This window comes from Caretta caretta, chromosome 1, assembly GCF_965140235.1.
Source record: "Caretta caretta isolate rCarCar2 chromosome 1, rCarCar1.hap1, whole genome shotgun sequence".
NCBI lineage: Eukaryota > Metazoa > Chordata > Testudines > Cheloniidae > Caretta > Caretta caretta.
Genome location: NC_134206.1, coordinates 100315818 through 100336164, shown reverse-complemented (window position 1 = coordinate 100336164; position 20347 = coordinate 100315818). Strand labels below are relative to the sequence as shown.

Here is a 20347-nt window from a genome sequence, read left to right as displayed (position 1 = left end):
GGTCTCTAAATTCTATGATGCCTGCGTGAAGGCTCAGCTGGATGCCAGTAGTAGAATGTTTGTGGAGGGAGCAGTCTTGGCCTATATGCCTGCCTGTGGCTTTCTCTCTTCGGAGCTGTGGTGTAAATTCCCAAGAGGAGGAGGATCGATCTAAAGCAGTGTTCCCCAAACTTTTTATGTTGCAACCCTCTTACCCATAATGCAATCTATCCATGCTCCCGCCAGGGCCGGGAGCGGAGTCAGGGGCCAGGAGCCAAGGCCAGAGCCGAAGCTGCAGCTGGGGCCATGGCCAGGAGCAGAGCCAAGCCAAAAGCTGGGTGCAGGTGCCGCTCCTGGGAGTAGGGCCGGAGCCGGACTGTGGTCGGGGGCCGAGGCCGGAGCCTCAGCTGGGGACAGGGCTGGGGCTGGAGCGGAGTGAGGGCACAGCAGCGCTGAGTGGCACTCCCTCCCTGCCCCCCTGAATGTTCCTCTGTGCCTTCCTATGGGGACACACCTCACACTTTGGAGACCACTGATCTAGAATTCTTCAATGAGTGCAGAAACTCATTAGTATTATCACTGAACAAGTTTGAGTCAAATCGTAAATCCTCTGTGGTGTTCTGCACCTCCCTGGGGAACCTCAAAGAGTGAAGCCAAGAATCACACCTCCGAACCATAACAGTGGCTAGCTCTCTAGATGCTGTGTCCACTGCATCCACCTCAGCTTGCAGGAATGTTTCTGCTGCTAGTCGGCCTTCCTGAATGAAGGATTGAAATTGGGGTCTGTCTTTCAAGGGGAGGTTTGTCTTAAAGTCTGCCAATTTAGAGTAATTGTTAAAATCGTATTTCACTAATGAAGTCTAATAGTTAGTGATACAGAATTGCAGGCTCACAGAGGAGAATATTTTTCTTCCCAAAGGGTCCAACCTCTTTGAGCCCTTGTCAGATGGGGTGGTCTTAAGATGTTGTAACCTTGCTCTTTCCATGATGCAGTAATCATCTTAATGCATTGCAGGATGCCCCATGTAGATGCAAAGATTGGATTTTTCCTTAAGGATGTGGGTAGCCTCTTAAGATACATAAAAAAAAGAGAGGGAACCAAATGGCATAGCTAATCGTTTTCAATCTCAAACCAGGCCTGTGCGTATACAGAGTTGCTGGGAGGGAGTGAGGGGGAACCACCTTACAATAGAACACATTTGGAATGCTACACAATATAGACAAATCTGGCAACCTCATATCTCCAGTTCCCCTGGATTTTTTAAGGGTCTTGTGTGACAAGCAAACCTGTGTTTTATCCCATATAAATTTCATGATAAGCCTATTGATTTGAGCAAGGAAAAGACCTTGAAACATAAAAGGCTAATGGTTTAAGTCAATCTTGGACAGATACTCATTTTTGCTATTTTTATTCTCCCCAGAAAGGACAGAGAGAGGAGACACCACCTCTTTACATCCTTGGAAATTTATTTTAATGTATAGTCCATATTTATAGAAACACTTTTGGAAGATTAGGACAAATTTTAACACTTAGATAAGTTATTTTCTTGCATATTTGAGATGGAAAATGCTGAAACTTTTGGATATATGCATTGCAAGAGATCTTTCCAAAAATATCAGCTACATTCAGTAATGATGGGATTGAGGAGGATGAATTCTTCAATGGTACAAAAATGTTGCCAGCATATAAACGGATTTTGTATTCTTTCCTGTTTACGGTCCCACTTTCAATGGCTGAGGGCTGGCATATGTACATTGTCAGTGGTTCAAGAGAGACATTAAAAAAGATGGGCGAAAGCGGACAGCTCTGTCATGTCCCTTTTTCTAGATGAAATGTGGGAGAAATAATTCCATTAGTTGATAATGAAGTGTGGGGACAATCGTATAATACATTGACTCAATTCAGGAATACTGGTCCTGATCTGATTGATTTTTTTTTTTTTAAATCAGAAGCTCTCTTTGCATCTAGAGATGAGGCTATGGAGCAGCGGTTCTCAACCTATTTACCATTGCGGGCCACATATGCGGTCCGCAATGTGTTACGTGGGCCACAGATTGAGAACCATTGCACCAGTCACACAGTGGTCCATCCAATCCTGGGCTGCCAGCCTGCCCCTTCCCCTCAGGGACAGACCCGCACCACATGCCACACCGACCCCCTGCTCCCTGCCAGACCGGAGCAACCAATTTCGGGCCACAGCTGTGTGCTAAATGGAGCCACAGGTTGAGAACCACTGCTATGGAGGGAACATCTGATATCTGAGCTTGCTGGATCAAGTGAGCAAATTTTCTCATATTAACAACAGCCAATCTTCCTTTAATAAAACCAACCTGACGTGTGTATAAATGATGTGATGATGGTATTCAGTCGTGTCGCTAACATTTTTACAGTTATTTTGCAATCTGTTTTATATAGAGATATGGGGCGGCAACCACCTTTGTTATTTTATTCTTATTATTGTTATTCTTTAAAATGAAGGTAATTAAAGTAGTTATGTCACAAGACATGGTTCCTTTTTGGAATGTTTAAGTGAAGACTTTTGAAAGAATAGAAGATAGCAGATTACAAAATGTTTTGTAGAAATCTGCCAGAAAGGCATCACTCTCAGGAGCTTTGCTGGAATTCGTATATTTATAGCCTGTTTGATCTCTTGTGTTGTGATAGCTTTATCCACAAACTACACTTGTTCTGAACATAGGGTATGAAAAGGTAGGTTTTCGATGAAATGATCGAATTGGTCAACTGTTTTATATAAAGCTTGATATAATTAATCAATTTAAACAATTCTATCTGTTGTTTCAAGGACAACACTCCCATCTTCTTGTAATAAGGAAGAAATATTGCTGGCAGATAGTTCCATCTTAAGTGTTCTGATAAGTAGTTTACCTGCTTTATCTCCCCATTCTTAATACCTTTGTTTGACCCTGTTGAGTCAAATTCAACCTGGCTGGATAAGTATTCATTATAGTTATATTTGGCATTGATTAGAGAATGTAGGAGATTTTCATTATTGGGCTCAGTCTTGTGCATTCTCTGCAACTCATCTAGTTCCTTGTCCAGAGAGTCTAGTAACATGAATTCCTCTTTTCTTTTGGGAGGCATACTTTATGCACTCACCCCTTATGATAGCTATCAGAGCTTCCCAAAAGATTGTATCTGAGGTAAATAAGTGCTTATTTTCTTGTATAAAGTTAGAGATGACTGAATCAAGTGCGGAACAAAAACTTTGCATCTTTCAGTAGCAGAGTGCTCAGCTTCCACCGAGAACAGTGGTTCTCAAATTGTGGGGCAGGACCCCAAAGTGGGTCATGACCCCGTTTTAATGGGGTCGCCAGGGCTGTCATTAGACTTGCTGGAGCCTGAGGCCGAAGGCAAAGCCCGAGCCCCACTGCCCAGGGCCAAAGGCAAAGCCCAAGAGCTTCAGCCTTGGGTGGCGGGTCTCAAGTTACAGGCCCTCTGCCTGGGGCTGAAGCCCCTGGGCTTCAGCTTTGGCTCCCCCGCCTGGGGCGGTGGGGCTCGGTGGTTGCCATTGCCCCTTCCCATCCCGCGTGCGCAGGGCAGAAGGGCGTGGGTGGGCTCAGGCTTCAGTCCTCCCTCCTAGGGTTGTCTAGTAATTTTTGTGGTCAGAAAGGGGTCGCAGCACACTGAAGTTTGAGAACCCCTGACCTAGAAGATTTTAATGATGTGTAACCAGCATCTATGGTAAGTATAACTGGAGCATGATCTGAAATTAATTTATTATCAATAGTTACTTCTAGGCATCTTGCAATCAGTTCTGAAGACACAAGAAAAAGTCAATTCTGGAGTAAGAAGAACGTAATGTAAAGTGATCCTCCTTGGGGTGTCCCTATCTCAACATATTTTTTTTTAAAAATTCATTCATTAATAAACGAGGGTTGGCCTATTGTGCTTTGAAAGCTGGGTCTCATGTAATTGGATCTGTCCGATGTCTATCTAGTGTAGCACTCCAGTCACCTCCCAGTATTACAGGAATGCCTTTTTAATTGGAAAGAATGTCTGCAATGTCTTTAAAAAATTCAGAATTACCTCCACTTGGACTGTAAATGCTTCTTAGAATTAACATTTTTGAGTTGAAACAGCCTTCAAGAACGTATCTTCCTTTGTGATCACACCAAAACGGTATATATTGAAAGTCATATTTTTATGAGTTAAAATGGATGTGCCTCTGCTCTTAGAATTCAGTGATGAATGATATTCAACACCTAACACATCATCTTGATTCTATCGGCATATATTTCTGCTACATGAGTTTCCTGAAATAAAGCTAGATGGCACCTTTTTTTTTTTAAATCTGAGGTGTCTCAGGATTTTAATTCTTTTGAAAGGTTGATTAAATCCTATTACATTCCAGGAGCACACTCTAAGAAAATTCATGGCAAAGTTTTAAATGATATATTAAGACATAAAACCTAATTCTAAAGAGATGCATTTTCCCGTTAATATTGTAAAATTACATCTGTAGGGTACCATCTGTATTTATACATATTAGATACTGGTTAGTTTTAAATGAATGTATGCCTTCAATTAAGCCTCTAAGAATGTCAGGTATACAAAAAGACTTACATTAAATATCATGTGTCTTCCAAAGTTTATTTGTAATAGAAAACAAAAAAATAGACTTAAAATATATTTGCATGTAGAGATGTTTAGACTATTATTAGATAATATAGGATGGGGGGAGTGGATGGAACTGAAGGCATCGGGGATCAGAATGTGCACACACTGGCTTGTTTTAAGTCAAATATTACCCTGTAAATATCACTGGGTATTCTAGAACATGGATAAGATATTCCTGCCTACAGAAATTTTTATGTATTCATAAAGACTCATCACATGTAAATTTACAATTGATTTGGAAAATCAAATATAAAATAGTGTAAAATCTAAATATGAAAAATACAATTAAAATTTTGTTAATAGTATGTCAAATACCATGTACATAATTGAATAACTAGTGCTATTTAAGGTTTAGGGTTATAGTCCACTTTATGTGTCAGGAGTATTGACTTTTCCAAGGGACTTGTGGTTACCATAATACAATCCATCAGAGACAGAACTAGCAAAGATATTTTGTCTAGCAATGCAAGTTGTGATGATTAGTGAAGATAATACTTCAGTCATTAGATGGTGCTATATACCCCAGAAAAATGTTAAACTGTTACTCAATGCATTGCAGAGCTATACAGTTGTTATTGCTCAATTCCAAAGGAGATCAACAGAAGAGTTCAGCCTAACTGATTATCTACTAGGAGCTGGAAGATTATATAAGCAAATGTTACTGTATCTATAAGTAGGGTGACCAGATAGCAACTGTGAAAAAACGGGACAGGGAGTGGGGGGTAATAGGCACCTATATAAGAAAAAGTCCCCAAAACAGGACTGTCCCTATAAAAATGGGACATCTGGTCACTCTATCTATAAGGATACATAGGAAAACAAACTGATTTTTAAACTTGAGGCATGTTTTTTATGATAATAAAATCATTCCGTTATTTTTTGCCAATCCTGGTCTCAGTCTTTCAGGTGTCTGCCAAGCTACAGATGCATTTTTACAAACTCTTGTGGAGCCTAATATATCCATAGTGAGGGTGGATGGGTACTTGATGCTCTTTTCCAGCTCTCTCCACCCCCAAAGCAGAATACAGAAACAGTAGAAACACGTACGGCAGACATTCTCAGAAATCTGCCAACAGCAGAACTCAAACTCACAGTTGGTGAGTATGGTTCAGGTTCAAAGGCTGCAGGATATTGCCCTTAGCTACTCAGTGACTCTGTCATGTGTATCTCTTGCTTGCCACAGATAAGCAGTCCTATAAAGCACCTATAAAGTATGCACAAATCACTCTCTGGTTCACTGTCCAAACTTGAGCCACCCTGGAGAGACAACTTTCATCCCAAATAACTTTTGAAATATTGCTTCCCCCAAAAGGGTAGCGGATGCTGGACAACAGCAGACTTGAACCCCAACTGTGTGATATCAGTTTGGGGTGGATCAGAGCAACAGTTTGAGCCCCAGCTGTATGCAAAAAAACTATAAGAACTGTAAAAGGTTGATGTCATGTGATTTTTATAAGGGGCACTATATCTTACGAAGCCCTTGCTCAAACCACCCCAAATTTAACCACTAACCCCACACCTATCCCAAGCCCTAATGAGCCACAGCAAATTTCAAGATGATCTGAGCATGCATGTGGGTTATAATTCATTTAGAAAAATCAACTGTTAAACAGTAAACTAATCTCAACTACAGTGGTGTTTACTTAAAACAGATTTCAGGTTAAGTTTTCAACAAGTAAAGGCTGTGGTTAGTGCCCAATGAAGGCACGTGAACTCACCCACAACAACAAGCTTGGTAATAGTTAATAGATTGGGATATTGGAGACAGGCATTTCCTGCACAGTTGAAGAACTGGCCTGAATAAGAAGTTTGAGTCTCCGCTTTCTTTCTGAGGGACACATTAAGCCTAATGGTGGTAAACTGAGAGAGAAGGAAAACATGGAAGATATAGCTTGTTTCCTACTAGGCTGAAGCTGTAGATAACTGCTCTCTTCAGATGCAGAACTCTCTGTATCCCCTGTGAAGCTCACACAGCGCAACAAACAGGCCAGGTGACTAACCCATTATGAAACTACTCCCCTTTTACTATGCTAGGAATACAACAGTATGACAGGGAGAGAAAGAAACTAACCATGAGTTGCTTCCTTCCAGTGAGAATGACCGCATAAAGACGATCCCCAACAAAACCATATTCTTCCCTCACAGTAATTTCACAATCATGATGACAAGGGAAACAAGACTGAGTGGGGACCTGATAACAGTCTTCAAATATGTAAAGGGCTGTTATAAAGAAGACTGAGATCAATTGTTCTCCATGTCCACTGAAGGTAAAACAGAAAAGAATAGGATTAAATCTGCAGCAAGGGATATTGAGGTTAAATATTAGGGAAAACTTTCTAACTCTAAGGATAGATAAGTACTGGAATAGGCTTCCAAGGGAGGTTGTGGAATCCCCATCATTGGATGTTTTTAAGAACAGGCTGAACAAACATCTGTCAGGGAAGGTTTAGGCATACCTAGTCCAGCCTCAAAGCAGAGGCTGGACTTGATGCCTTGTATTTCTATGATTCCATGAAACACACAATACTGGGCATTTATTTTAATAGGAGCTAGAAGTAGGGGTAGGCAGCCAAAATATGCGCTTCTTCTCTTCTTGTTGACAAGAAAGTGGACCAAAAGAAGGAACCAAAACCAAGTAATTCCCACAACAGAAGGAGAACCTCTGGGGGGTAAAACATAGCCACCAACCCTCTCACTCTTAGCACATCACCACATTTAGGGCATGTCTTCACTGCAGAGTTAACCTAGAAGATTAGCAACCTGATCTTAGTACCCCTACTAGCCTAGCCCAGGACTGAACAGCCACACCACAAAGCCATACCAAAGTAACTGTGTCTTCACTGGTGCTGCACTCACCTAGGGCTCACTAGGGTTTCTGGGGGCATATCCCATGGTGCCTGGTGCTGCAGTACACTGAGCCACTCTGACTTTTTCCCAGAGAACTATGGGAGAATGAGTCTGTCCTTCTGAGTACATGCAGGGAATTAAGGGAAGGCACTGGAGAACTATCAACACTTGAGTTGTTTTGCCTGCATCCTCACTACAAAGTGGGCTGGTTACCAGCCCAAATGATAGCAGCATCTGGATTTCAGTTCCTATCCCAGGATGGGCCAGGAAGCCAAGTTGAAAGCACCATTAAATTCAGGTTAGAGATTTGTGTGTGTCAACAGGAGCCAGGTTAGAGAAAACACCCAGACATAGCTAAGGTAGCCAACCTGAGCCAAGATGTCAGTCACTACCCTACAACAAAGTCACCATCACAAGAGATGCCAATTAAAGTCCATCCCTTTAACCTTCTCTTGGCACTGTAGCATAGAGGAAGAAGATAACTTGAAACAAGATCTCTACACCCTTCACTGGTAGTCCAATGAGGCAACTACATGGCATCTTCAACTTCATCTCCTGCTCAACAGGAGAGAGAGCAAGGCCAGCCATTTTCCTCTAACATGAACAGCAACCTGAGGGAGCTCACTGCACAGCATGCCTCCCATCCTGAACTAAACACACAGCTGTTTTCCATCCAGAGCCAGAATTAATTCTGTACTTGTTCTGCATTTTCCATTTGTTTATATGGTATACTGTATGCTACTTCTCAAATAAGAAAGTATTCTTGTGGGGGGGAAGGAGGAGCTCGGCACCCTGGATACTTTCTTCCATGAGTTCTGCATAGGATCCAGCGTGGCATAATGAATGCTGGAGACCAAGAAAAAGCATTTCAGGGAACTTTTACTCAGTCTGAAGATATCACACAGGTGATTCACTCCACTGTAAGTGAACTTCAGTGTTCTAACATTGTTGAACTACAACACCAACTGCCACCTTGCAACCCTTAAAACACACTAGTTTCTTAAGATGTTTAACATTTTATGATTAAGCAGTGTCTTAAAAGATACAATTTTACAAGCAATCACCACAAAATCATTTTTGAACAAAAGCTGCAGCATCCTGAGAAGCTGGGATGTATTAGGTGTCTGGGGGGGTTGACTGGCTAGAGTTTAATGCTTGTTTCATTTGGAATGACTTTGAAATTATCACATGCGTAGCTCAAGATTAGTTCCTCTAAACTAGTTCCATATGAAACAGTTAAAGATATCTCACTCTCTGACTATACAACCATGCACGCTGACGTGAGTGATGTAAATATCTATCCACTAAATTCAGGCTGAGGCCAACAACCCATTTTCATAGAGAAGTGACAGGACTCTAGGTCTCTAATAGAATGCAGTGATGCAAATTAGGACTTTGATTCCACTTCACTAAGGCCCAAATCCTGCAGGTCTGTCTTGATCCTTACTTCTGAGAAACTCCTACTGACATTATTGAGAGATTTGCTAGAATAAAGATTAAGAACTACAGAATTTTTCACTATATGATGAGTGTCACTGTAATACATACAATAATTGCCAAATATCTAAAAATATACAAAAAATTTCAAAACAGATTTTATCTGGCCCTGATAAAGCAGTATAATTAACATGGGACATACTAAAGGGCTCATAACATTAAATTTTTTATTTGATTAAAAAAAAAAGATGTCATTTCTCTTGTCAAAGGAAATACTGAAAATACTGATGTTTCCCGTCATGTGCCTTTTATTAAAAAAATTGATCCCCAGGTGTAAGAACAGTTTATAGTGTTTTTCTGGCAAGCTCTCAGATGATGGATATTTAGTATTATTTTAGAAAGCTATAAAAATATTAAAGCACCATTACTTTGCCAACAAGAAAATATAGATATAGATACACAATGCATACAAGAGATTCAAGCTTTCTATTTCAAATGTAATGAGTTTCTTTCATTTTCAGGCTGACTACCAGTTCAAGGCAATGCAAGTACAATGGGGATTTCCACAAGAGGAGATTATGGTCTGTGCAAAATATTTAAAACTCTATTTATCAGAAACTTCCTTTTAACCAAAACTTGGTTATTTCCCTCATGCAAATAATGTATTCAATAAACATCAATTATCCAAATATTTTTGATATTCCCAAAACACTTCAGCCAAAGGGAGTTAGTTGTATTACGTACGCTCTGCAAAGAAACTGATTTTAAAGACAGAAATATTATAAAAGCATACCTGCTGATAAAATGTTAGAATTCTGTCAGCCGACAAACCTGGCAAGTTAAAGGACATGATCGGTCTACATACAAATTAACAAAAATGTTTAAAATACATATAAACCAATAAGAGAACCCAGAGCTGGCTTCATTACGTCATCATTTCCTGACTATGCAGGAGGGTTTCTATTTTAGTAAGTTTAAGTTGGACAGACAGAAGCAAGTCTAAACCTTCTACAGATCAGAGAGTACAAAACAAGCATCACTGAAGTAACTTTATAGTGCATAAAGGTAAGTAATGTTTGATCAATTATTTTCATGTTGAGCATAAAAGTAACTTAGATGTCAATATTTATTATTCAGATTGACTTCCTTCTTTAAAAATATGAATTGTTCTACAACTAATAAAAGGAAGCTTAATTCCACTCCTAATAAGGACTTTAAATAACAGCTGCATTATATGACTGTAAATTCAAGCAAACAGATTTTGTTTTTTAACAACACATGTAGTCACAGTATTTTAATAATTAATTGAACCCTTCCATAAGTAACAGGTAAAAATCAATGTTGATGCTAAGTAGTTTAGATAGTAAAATGATTTGCATATATTGAATGGGCAAACCTACTGGACCTTGCTGATTACCATAAATACACCCAAACTACAGAAGATTTATGCGGACATTTGATGGAGGCAGAGAGATGGTAACCAAAAAAAAAAAAAAAATGTATGCGTCAAGAACCCCAAAAAACTGAGCAATCATTCCAAAAGCAGTTTAGCTCTTTATAGATATAGATTTTATATATATAAGTGTACTAGCTCTCAGTCAAAATCAGGAAAAACCAATTCTGCCTTTGTCCTGAAAGTCCCAAAAACAGCACTCAGGTGAGCTTATCATCTTGACTAGTTGTTCACACATCACCCACAATTTAAAAAATATATATATATAAAATGAATGACAATACTTGTATGGATCAGCAACAGGAAAGTCTTTTCACAATACCTTAAAAACCTCCACTAATCATTAAATCATATCATTTGGAAACCAGTGACCTCCTTTAAGACCTTTTGATAAATCCACTTATTCAGTTTAAACAGCTAAATATTCCCATCACTAAATATAGTAATGGGGGCAAAATTCTCAGCTCAGATGCACACAATGAAGATCTACATATACTGCTCTCTCATTGGTATTAATGGATATCCATGCACGCAGCAAAGGCTTGATTTCAGTCATAGTTGCATTTATTTATAAATCAAACCTTCCCGCCCCCATCCCCAATATACGTAGGTATTTCTTACCTGTGTAGCAGACTCCTGACTACATGCCAGACTCCTGACACACATTTTAAACCAAATAAGGTTGGGAATTAGGTCTTCAACAACAATTAAAAAATCCCTCGTTGTTACAATATGTGCCCTCATTTACATGTCTCAGAATGGCACATCTAATAAACTAACTAGACCCTACAAGTAAGCTACAAGCCACAAGCAACATGGAGTATGGATGAGCAGATTTATGCATATACTACTATTGTACACTGCAATCATTATATTTATAAAATTGGTGTAGGAGCTCAGAAGTATATCACAGGCACTTAATCACTAGAGAGAGAAATCTAAAACCCATAAAGAGAAAGAAGGAATGAAAAGTTTGAGGATACACACTGCCTAAAATAAAAACAAAAATGTAACTGTTGCTGGGAGTGTTTTCGGGAGTCAGTTCCCAAACATGTTGGTATATTTCTCATAATACTGATTCATATTTATACTTATATTTTATTAACAGAATTTTTGTTATTTTTTTTGGTAACTTCTTAGGAAAAGAATATCTTTATGAAAACATTATCAAAATTGAATTGATTGATTGGTAGATAAGATTTCATCACTATGCTGTACATTAACAGAATCCCACTTTTGGGATGTGTCCCATCCTTCTTCTGATGTGCCTCAATATCTTTTAAAAATATTCCTTTTAATTTGACCCATCCTCTGGGCTGACCACTTCAGAGGCATTTCTGAAACTCCCTCCTTCCTTGTCACCACAATACACTACATAATTTTTCCATTCCGAATGTAATAGTCCATTTTACTTTATTGCCGTTACACTAACATTTTCACTTTAATGACTAAATCATCCTCAAATAATCAGCAACATTTTGTATGAATGAGAAAATTTCATTGAGACCAAGAGTATAGGATTTATTTGTGTGTATGATGAAATAAACTACAGTTCCATTATAGAGAACAACAACAAAAAGTGAGAGATATAAAACCACACATTTCAAGGCAGAAGTTAACCCTAACTGATAGGGATTAGGAAGAAATTTCCCATATAGACAGGTCATGTCATTATTGTTCAATATAGGGGTAGTCTCCTCAAAAGCATCTGTAACTGGCCATTTTCAGCCAGAATATTGGACTAAACAAACCATGGGTCTAATCTGGAAGCTCTGTATTAGTAAGTAAAGTAGATAGCAGACATTACAGTGAAAAGATAAAGATTAAAAAAAAAATACAGACAGTAACAGTGAACTAAATTACTCTTTAAATGCTTTTGTCACTTACAAGCCTAAAATGTCCACTGACACCTCATGGAAATTGCATTCCTCTGCTGCTTGGGAAAACCATGAGCAGTATCAATCAGGAACTGGGAACTATTCAATTATTGGGGGTAAGGAGATCTCTCTCTCTCTCTCACATACACAGAGGGTACTGGGGGAGGAATAAAGTAGCAGTGATCCCAGCCCACCCACCCACCCCCCAAGTGTCAGGAGGCTGGGTCAAGGGTTAAGTAATAGAGAACCCTGCCATACACAAAGCAGCCAGGAGGCTGCAGGAACACTAGAACACATTCTTCTTTCCTTTCAGGAACTACGAAGCTGGGGGAGGGGTACAGTAGCACAGGCACACTGACAACCACCAAGAGGCTAAGGACGTCACATAGTAGACCACTGCACCAAAATAGGGTGGAGAAAGAAAGAAAGCTTCTTGTTCTCTTTCAGCAGCTGAGGTAGCAGCATGAAACTTCAGTTTTCAAACACTTATGACAAAGAGGCTGATACAAAAAATGCTGACCCTTTGCCCAGCAGCTTCCCACAAGGACACTGCCGTGAAATTTGCGTGGTTCATTCTCCATTGCGAATTTTTGTATTAAAATAAAAGTTATAAATGTAATCTTCTCACTAGTATGTATCTGGCAAATTTTTTTCAAACCCTGGGTATGGATACTATACTTAGAATCTAAGTAGGTATTAAGCTACCTTTTTCTTTTTTTCCATGCCTTTCATATGTTCTATTGGGAACTATGCAGTTTGTAGCTAAAATTCACAACTGATATTTTTCCTTGTGTATAGGAACTACACCAAATTTCATGTTTATTTGTTCTTTTTATTACTCAATTTTAGTAATTAATTTTTAAAACAAATATACTTTTGAGGAGTATTTTCTTTAGAAAAGGCTACTTACAGAATTTAAGGACAAGTAGAAGAGTTCTGTTTAATTTGCAACTGTTTAAAACAGCAAACTTCAGATACTGTAAGCTCATTAGAGCAGGGACTGTCTTTTTCTTCTGTGTTTGTATAGCGCTTAGCACAGTGGGATCCTGGTCCCTGGCTGGGACTGCTAGATGCTACAGTAACACAAACAAACAAAAAGCGAAACATAACAACATTCAGCAATCCCTGACTTCAAATTTTCTCATTATATTTAGGAAATCCTTTTACAAGACACATTTTTAATTAGTTAATTTTTTTTTAAATCTATAATTATACTTTAATTTACTGTATTAAATAACACATCACTCCCTACAAGTTTGATACTATATGTAATCTCTTTGGGGTAGACATTATGTTGATAGAGTAAGCCTAGCACGTTTTGGGAGTTACAATAATGTATTTTTATTTCTTGACTGCAATTATTTTTAAATGAGTTTTAAAAAATAATTGTGGTCAAGAAATAAGAACAACCTGTTTTGCTTCTATACAAATTTCCAACTCTAATTTTGATTGTAATTTTAATTACTCATTATTTACTTCATTTGTTCTTAGGGATCATGTTTTAAGAGGAAAAAAATATGAATGAATACCATCAGAATCAAAACATTATGCCAGGAAACTGGCACCCAGAAGAGTACAGGATTGCATCACTTATCTTTTATAGTTTTATATTCATAATTGGATTGCTAGTGAACATCACTGCACTATGGGTCTTCAGCTGCACCACCAAGAAAAGAACAACTATAACAGTCTATATGATGAATGTTGCATTACTTGACTTAATTTTTATATTGTCCGTACCTTTTCGGATAACCTACTATGCAAAGAAAGCTTGGCCATTTGGAGATATATTCTGTCGGATTCTTGGTGCTTTCACTGTGTTTTATCCAAGCATTGCTCTGTGGCTGCTTGCTTTTATAAGTGTTGATAGATATATGGCCATTGTCCAGCCCAAACACGTCAAAGAACTTAGAAATACAAGGAAAGCTCTGCTAGCTTGCATTGGTATCTGGATAATGACCCTTGCATCAACTTCCCCTCTGCTATTTTTATATTCGGATCCAGATAAAGCATCAAATTTTACTACCTGCATGAAGATGCTCGATATCATCCATCTAAAGGAAGTCAATATGTTAAATTTTTCTCGTTTGATTTTTTTTTTCTTGATTCCCCTGTTTATCATGATTGGATGCTATCTAATCATTATTTACCATTTTGTCCACGGCAGGACTTCCAAACTGAAACCCAAAGCTAAAGAAAGATCTATAAAAATTATAATTACTCTGATTGTGCAAGTGCTTGTCTGCTTTGTGCCCTTCCACATTTGTTTTGCCTTCCTGATGCTGCAAGACGAAGACCAGAGTTACAATCCGTGGGCAGCCTTTACCACCTTTCTCATGAATCTCAGTACGTGCTTAGATGTTATTCTGTACTACATTGTTTCTAAACAATTTCAGGCTAGAGTCATCAGTGTCATGCTTTATCGCAACTATCTTCGAAGTGTGCGCAGGAAGAGTTTTCGATCTGGGAGTTTAAGGTCACTAAGTAATATAAACAGTGAAATGATATAAAAAAATCAGAAGATGCTTATAATGTGGCCAAGTGACTTTCACTGAAGTCTGACATTTCAACTTAGTTGTATTCAAGAATGCTCTGGAGTTTGCAATATTGGAACACATTAGATCTGTGGTAGCATAATTGTGGGAAAAGTGGAATACCAATGAGTTAAAATATGAATGTTTCATCAATGTGTTTTACATTTTTCACAGTAAATCCAGGAGAACTAAGATATTTATGATCTACCGTCTGGGGGAAGCAGGCAAATAAATATATTGTCCATGATGTACTGCCTCTCAATCAAATGTAAATATTTCCAGGTGTAAAAGAGTCAATGTCCATGCTAGTGTATATACAATTTAAATAAAGCACATGCAGCTCTGCAGAATTTTAGTGTGACCACTCGTTACCATATCTGCTTATACATGATGCATTAAGATTTTATATTTACATGCTAGATAGTATATAAAATCAAAGTATCTATTATATTCATAAGTTCAGCTTTTTCCAGGAGAACAGAAACATGAACTGAAGAGAAAGTTTCTTTAATTGATATTTACATTTGGTTTACATAAAATCTCTTTTATGTAGCAGTATTTTGACACCCTAAAACTAATCAAATTATGTAATCATAAATAAAAAGTACACTGAATAGTAGAAGAGATAAATTATTCAAATTGTTAATTATTTCCTGTAAGTGTAATATACAACATCACTAATGTCTGGAATACCCTAAAGCTTAAACAGATAGTATATACTTTGTTCCCGAATAATGGATTTCATTTATACAGACATACAAATAGTGTACGTCCCACCTCTAATCTTTCCGAATACTGACACATTACAAGACCCTTATAATAGCTAACCTTAGAAGTCTAACAAAAACCACATTTTTTTAGTGGGCTAACTACAGTATAACTTTCCACATGCTTATGAGAATGTCTAATGTTTTTTTCATCAGATATACTAAGGATCAGAAACCGAAAGCCCTTACATTTGACATTAGAAAACAGTGACTATAAAATCTTTTCTTAATACCAAAGAGCATGCAGCATATGGAAACCCATAACTATGTGAGGTTGACCACACTAAAGCGTGAACCTAAATGCAAATACTGAGTTAGCCATCTAGTTTTCTGTTCTTATTATACAAATCTCAAAAGCAGCTTATTTGAAACTGAGCTCCTAAAGAATCTTAAGCTTTAAACACTTCACTCTTCAAATATGAAATGCAATACACATATACATAATGTCCTATAAAACTCAAGCGTTTTGAAATATGAACTAATGAAGTACCTTCCAGTATGAAATGCATACAGTTTTGCATATTTTAAAAAGTGAGTTACAGTAACATTAGTTTTGTGCTTTTAGCAGCATAGTTAACACTTAAAAGAGTGTGAAATAAAAACAAATATTCAAGAACACTGTATTGGGTAAAGCTTAAAAGATGCCAGCACTGCAATGTAACTCCTTTTAGTTACTCCAAGACAGAGAAAAAGACAATGTTGTGGAATTGAAAGTCATCACGAAGTGGAAGTGTAATACTAAAAATATTTCAACTCTACTGCAGGTCATATTTGGAAAATAGTGTTATACAAATGAATATTAATGCCAAGAACATTTACGTTTTACAAAAAAGGACATACTGCATTTGAAGGGTTACATTAGTAGGTTATTTTACTCAAATCTGTGCTAAGTAATCCCTTGAAATAGTATCTAAGACAAAGCCAAGCCCATTAAGAACTACTTACAATCCAGAAGGCAAACTGCTGATGGTGATGCCAAATGCATATTGCACAGCTTCTACAAGGAGAAGATCAAACAAAGCAGACAGCATCCAGGAGCCCAGTAAAAAGGACTGAAAAGGAAAAAACAACACAAATAAGTCCCAAACATTAATTAATTAATTTAACTGGAGCTAGTTAATTCTATAAGATTAAACATATGGATGACATAAAGCTCTGAGGCAGAAGCTCTAATTTTTAAAGTTGAAAAAGTCTATTTTAATAGTTCAATTAAGCTAAGTTTATTTCCTTGAGCATTACAGGACAATTTTACAACATGGGTTTACCAGACCAGTCTCTCTCATCTTCAAGAAGTATAAAGAAGTGGATTGTTCAATAAAATTCACTTTCACGGACCACATAAAACTTGCTGTACCCTACCAACATTTTTTTCTTCGATTGAGCCATTAGTTATAACATGAAAAAAAGCTAAAAATGTTCTGTGGTTATTCAATTGTGATTTATGGGTAAAAATACCAATTAAAAATACATTAATTGATTAATGGAAATAAAATCTCAATTAAGAATAAACCTTAACATAATATTTAAAATCCAACATGCCAGTCAAAAAAATTGGTTAGCTTATATAATATGAAACAAAGTATCTCTCCACAAAGACAACAACAAGATAAATATCTGACAATAATGTGAGACCAGAGGATTTAGCAATCATTGTGGGTATTGAAAATGATAGAAGTGGCACTTACTGAAAATTTTCGGCTGCCATACCGTCTTTCAAATATCCTAAAGTTATAAATGAGCAAGCTATTGCAGAATGCATCTTTCAGATCAAGACATACTGTTCTCCCAAATACAAGTCTCCAAATCTAAAATATAAAAGCACCAAGATATTTAATTCTCTCCCATCCTTCAGAGGATTTGTGTTTAGGTTTAACATAATACAAAAGAGGAGGAAACATTTAGTGACAACAGTCAGAGTAAATACAGTGGTCCGCATATTTCTTTAATCATTTTTCTGAAATGATTAGTAGATATTAGAAAGTTTGTTTAAAAAAATAGAACATTTTCAAGTAAGATTTTCTTTTTTAAACTATCTTACTATTCAAATCAAATCAACTCATCTTCAATAGTTCACATTTACAAATACTAATATACCATGCTTTCCCCAGATACTTGCATATAGCAGTGCTGATAACAGAAAAAGATGGTTCCTTTCAACAGGGAACTGCTACCATTAACTATTTTTCAGCAGCATAAAGAAAATCAAGTGATTTTAGGACTCCCTTTAGGATGAACTGCAAAGCAAAAGTTAAACAAAATACGGGTTTGCCCTTACTGTTCCTTTATAATGTAAAAAACTTTTTCTCCAATATTTTATTCTGCTTGATTCCTATACTTGAACTATCAGAAACATCAGGTCCTCATTTCCCTCTTTTTACGTAGGACCTTAATGAGATATTTGGAAGACCTGAACAGTGATATTACATGAAGCTTTAATCTGAGCTGCTGGGACGAAGCTCTCCCTCCCAACAACTGAATACACAGAGGCCATGTCTATACTTCAGGGACTATAGCAGCATATCTGTGGCATAGCATAGATGTAACCAACAGTGATGGAAGGGGGGTTTCCATTGCTGTAGAAACTTTACTTCCCCAAGTTCTTTCATCAACCCATTTGCATTTAAACTGAGGGTTACGTTGGTATAGCTACGGCTATGTGGATTTTTCTCACCCCTGACTGCTATAGCTATGTCAACCTAAATTTTAAATGCAGACCAGGCTGAAAACGGCAATGACATAAGGAATCTATTCAGCTTCTCCTGCTGCCCAGAGTGGGATTAGGAGTAGCGGGGATAACTAAATCATAATCTCATGTGATACTACTGTTCAGGTCTCTCAAAGCTCTTTGGAAAACCTCCAGAAAAAAAAAACAGGACAGTGACAACCTAGTATTTTTAACTTAAACAAGCAGAAAAGACTGGAACTAAACAAGAACAAACAAAAGTCCTTTAGAACAGTCTTTATGCAGCATGAAGAACCAGTCAAGGGCACATTTTGGGGAGCTTTTCAGTTGACCTTTTAGGGTCTGAAGACGAATACATTTGGGGAAGATAGTAAGAGTCACTTGTTAGCTCTTTTCTGCTGAGCAATGGTATGCAGCCTCCAAAAATGAAGAGCACTTTACAGTAATGTTATTTAAATACAGAATATTGTATTGAAGATTAATATTGATACTAGAAGGCTCTTTAATTGAGCAGACAAAGGCATTACAAGATTCAATGCCTGGAAGCTGAAGGCAACCAACTTCAAACTGGAAATAAGTTGCAATTTTTTAACTGAGGGTAATTAGCCAATGGAGCAGACTACTCAAGCTTATGGCAAATTCTCCCTCATTTGGAGTCTTTACAATGAGATTTTGTGTCTTTCTAAAAATGAGCTCAAGTAATTGGGCTAGATACACGAATCTCTGGGTGAAAATCTATGTCCTGCGTTATGCAGATCAGGCGAGATGATTACAATACTCACTTCCACCACAAAATAAATCGATGAACACAACAAAATTATTCCTATTCACATCAAAGGATCATATACTATTAAATGTGTTTGGCCATGTCTACACTAGCAAGCTTACAGTGGCACAGATGTACCAATGCAGCTGCGCTGCTGTAAGATCACTTGTGTAGCCAGTCTATGCTGACAGGAGAGAGCTCTCCCGTCAACATAAAAAACCCCTCTCAACGAGCAGCACTAGCTGTGTTGGCGGGAGAAGCTTTCCTAGCAACATAGTGCTGTGCACACTACCCCTTATGCCAGCAAGAATTATGTTGCTCAGGGGGATGGGGGTGTTTTTTCATCCCCCTGAGCGACACAAGATTTGCCGACATAAGTGGTAGTGTAGACATGGCCATAATTTATGCTCAAGTTATACAAGGCTCACATTCTCCTCTGTTGAAAGACAGATGATGAAATAATATCAGCGTCCCAGAAGAAGAAAATGAGAGGTATTCTGACGGTTTGTTTTAGCAGAAGTGAAAAAAAATCTCTCATGGGTGGTGATATGGCCTAAATGGGAGTAGTGATGGTAACAGATTGGTGATTTAAGGACTTGCCTACATAGGAAGTTAGCACAGCAGCTAACTAACTAGCCAGGTGGACACACTTATTCTGCACTAAAGTGCCTTTGTGCAGTTTGGCTAAACAATTGTGTTTTAAATTCACACCCTATCTTTCTATGAACTAACTTCCCAAGTAAACAAGCCCAGAGTCCAAGACAATGGGGGCGGGAGGGGGGGGGAGAATACTACAGGAGAAATACACTGAGGAATCAAGGAGGACAGAGTTAATATTTAGAAATCCCTTCCCCTTCTACATAAATGAATTAAAATTTACCTGAAAATCCTCTTTTACAGCTTGTAGGTTATATGTGAAGAACTTCTGATAATGTTGGAAGAGCAGAGTCAATAGAACCGACAGGGCACTTGGAATTAATAAAAGACTCTTTGACAGAGGTGCTTTATCTTAAAAAAAAAAAAACAACAACAACAACAAATAATCCTCAGAGTGAGAGACCTCAGATTTAAAAAGCAACTTAATAAAACAAGTGAAAGGAGAATGAAATAGCACTGGAATCAGCATGAAAGTTCATAAGATGTCACAATAACCTACAATGACAAATGTTGATGGGAAAAGGTATGAAAGGGAGACAGAAAGATTGTATTAGTCCAAACAAACAGGCCTGCAGATATAATTCAAGGACTGTGTTAAGATCATACTTAGTAAACAAGGAAAACGCGGAATAGAAAATAAATGAACCAAAACTGGTTTGTCAGAAACTAGGCCTAAATGGTGGCCAACATAATGAGGGGAAGGGCTAT

The 20347-nt window shown here is 37.8% G+C and overlaps 2 protein-coding genes across 2 annotated transcripts in view; one reads left to right on the top strand and one right to left on the bottom strand.

Annotated features, from left to right (window-relative positions):
* Nucleotides 1-20347, bottom strand: part of UBAC2 (UBA domain containing 2) — a 168416-nt gene that overhangs the window by 109507 nt on the left and 38562 nt on the right. Inside the window, exons 2-4 of the mRNA XM_048854132.2 lie at nt 19863-19990; nt 17219-17338; nt 16479-16585 (exon numbers count right to left, since the gene is read on the bottom strand). Of these exons, the coding sequence (XP_048710089.1) occupies nt 16479-16585; nt 17219-17338; nt 19863-19990 (355 nt within the window). The remainder of the gene's footprint in view (nt 1-16478; nt 16586-17218; nt 17339-19862; nt 19991-20347) is intronic.
* On the top strand, nt 9866-15116 carry GPR18 (G protein-coupled receptor 18). Its single transcript, XM_048854150.2, has 2 exons — nt 9866-9967; nt 13724-15116. Exon 2 carries the CDS (start codon nt 13750-13752, stop codon nt 14740-14742), a length of 993 nt encoding a protein of 330 aa, XP_048710107.2. The 5' UTR covers nt 9866-9967; nt 13724-13749; the 3' UTR covers nt 14743-15116.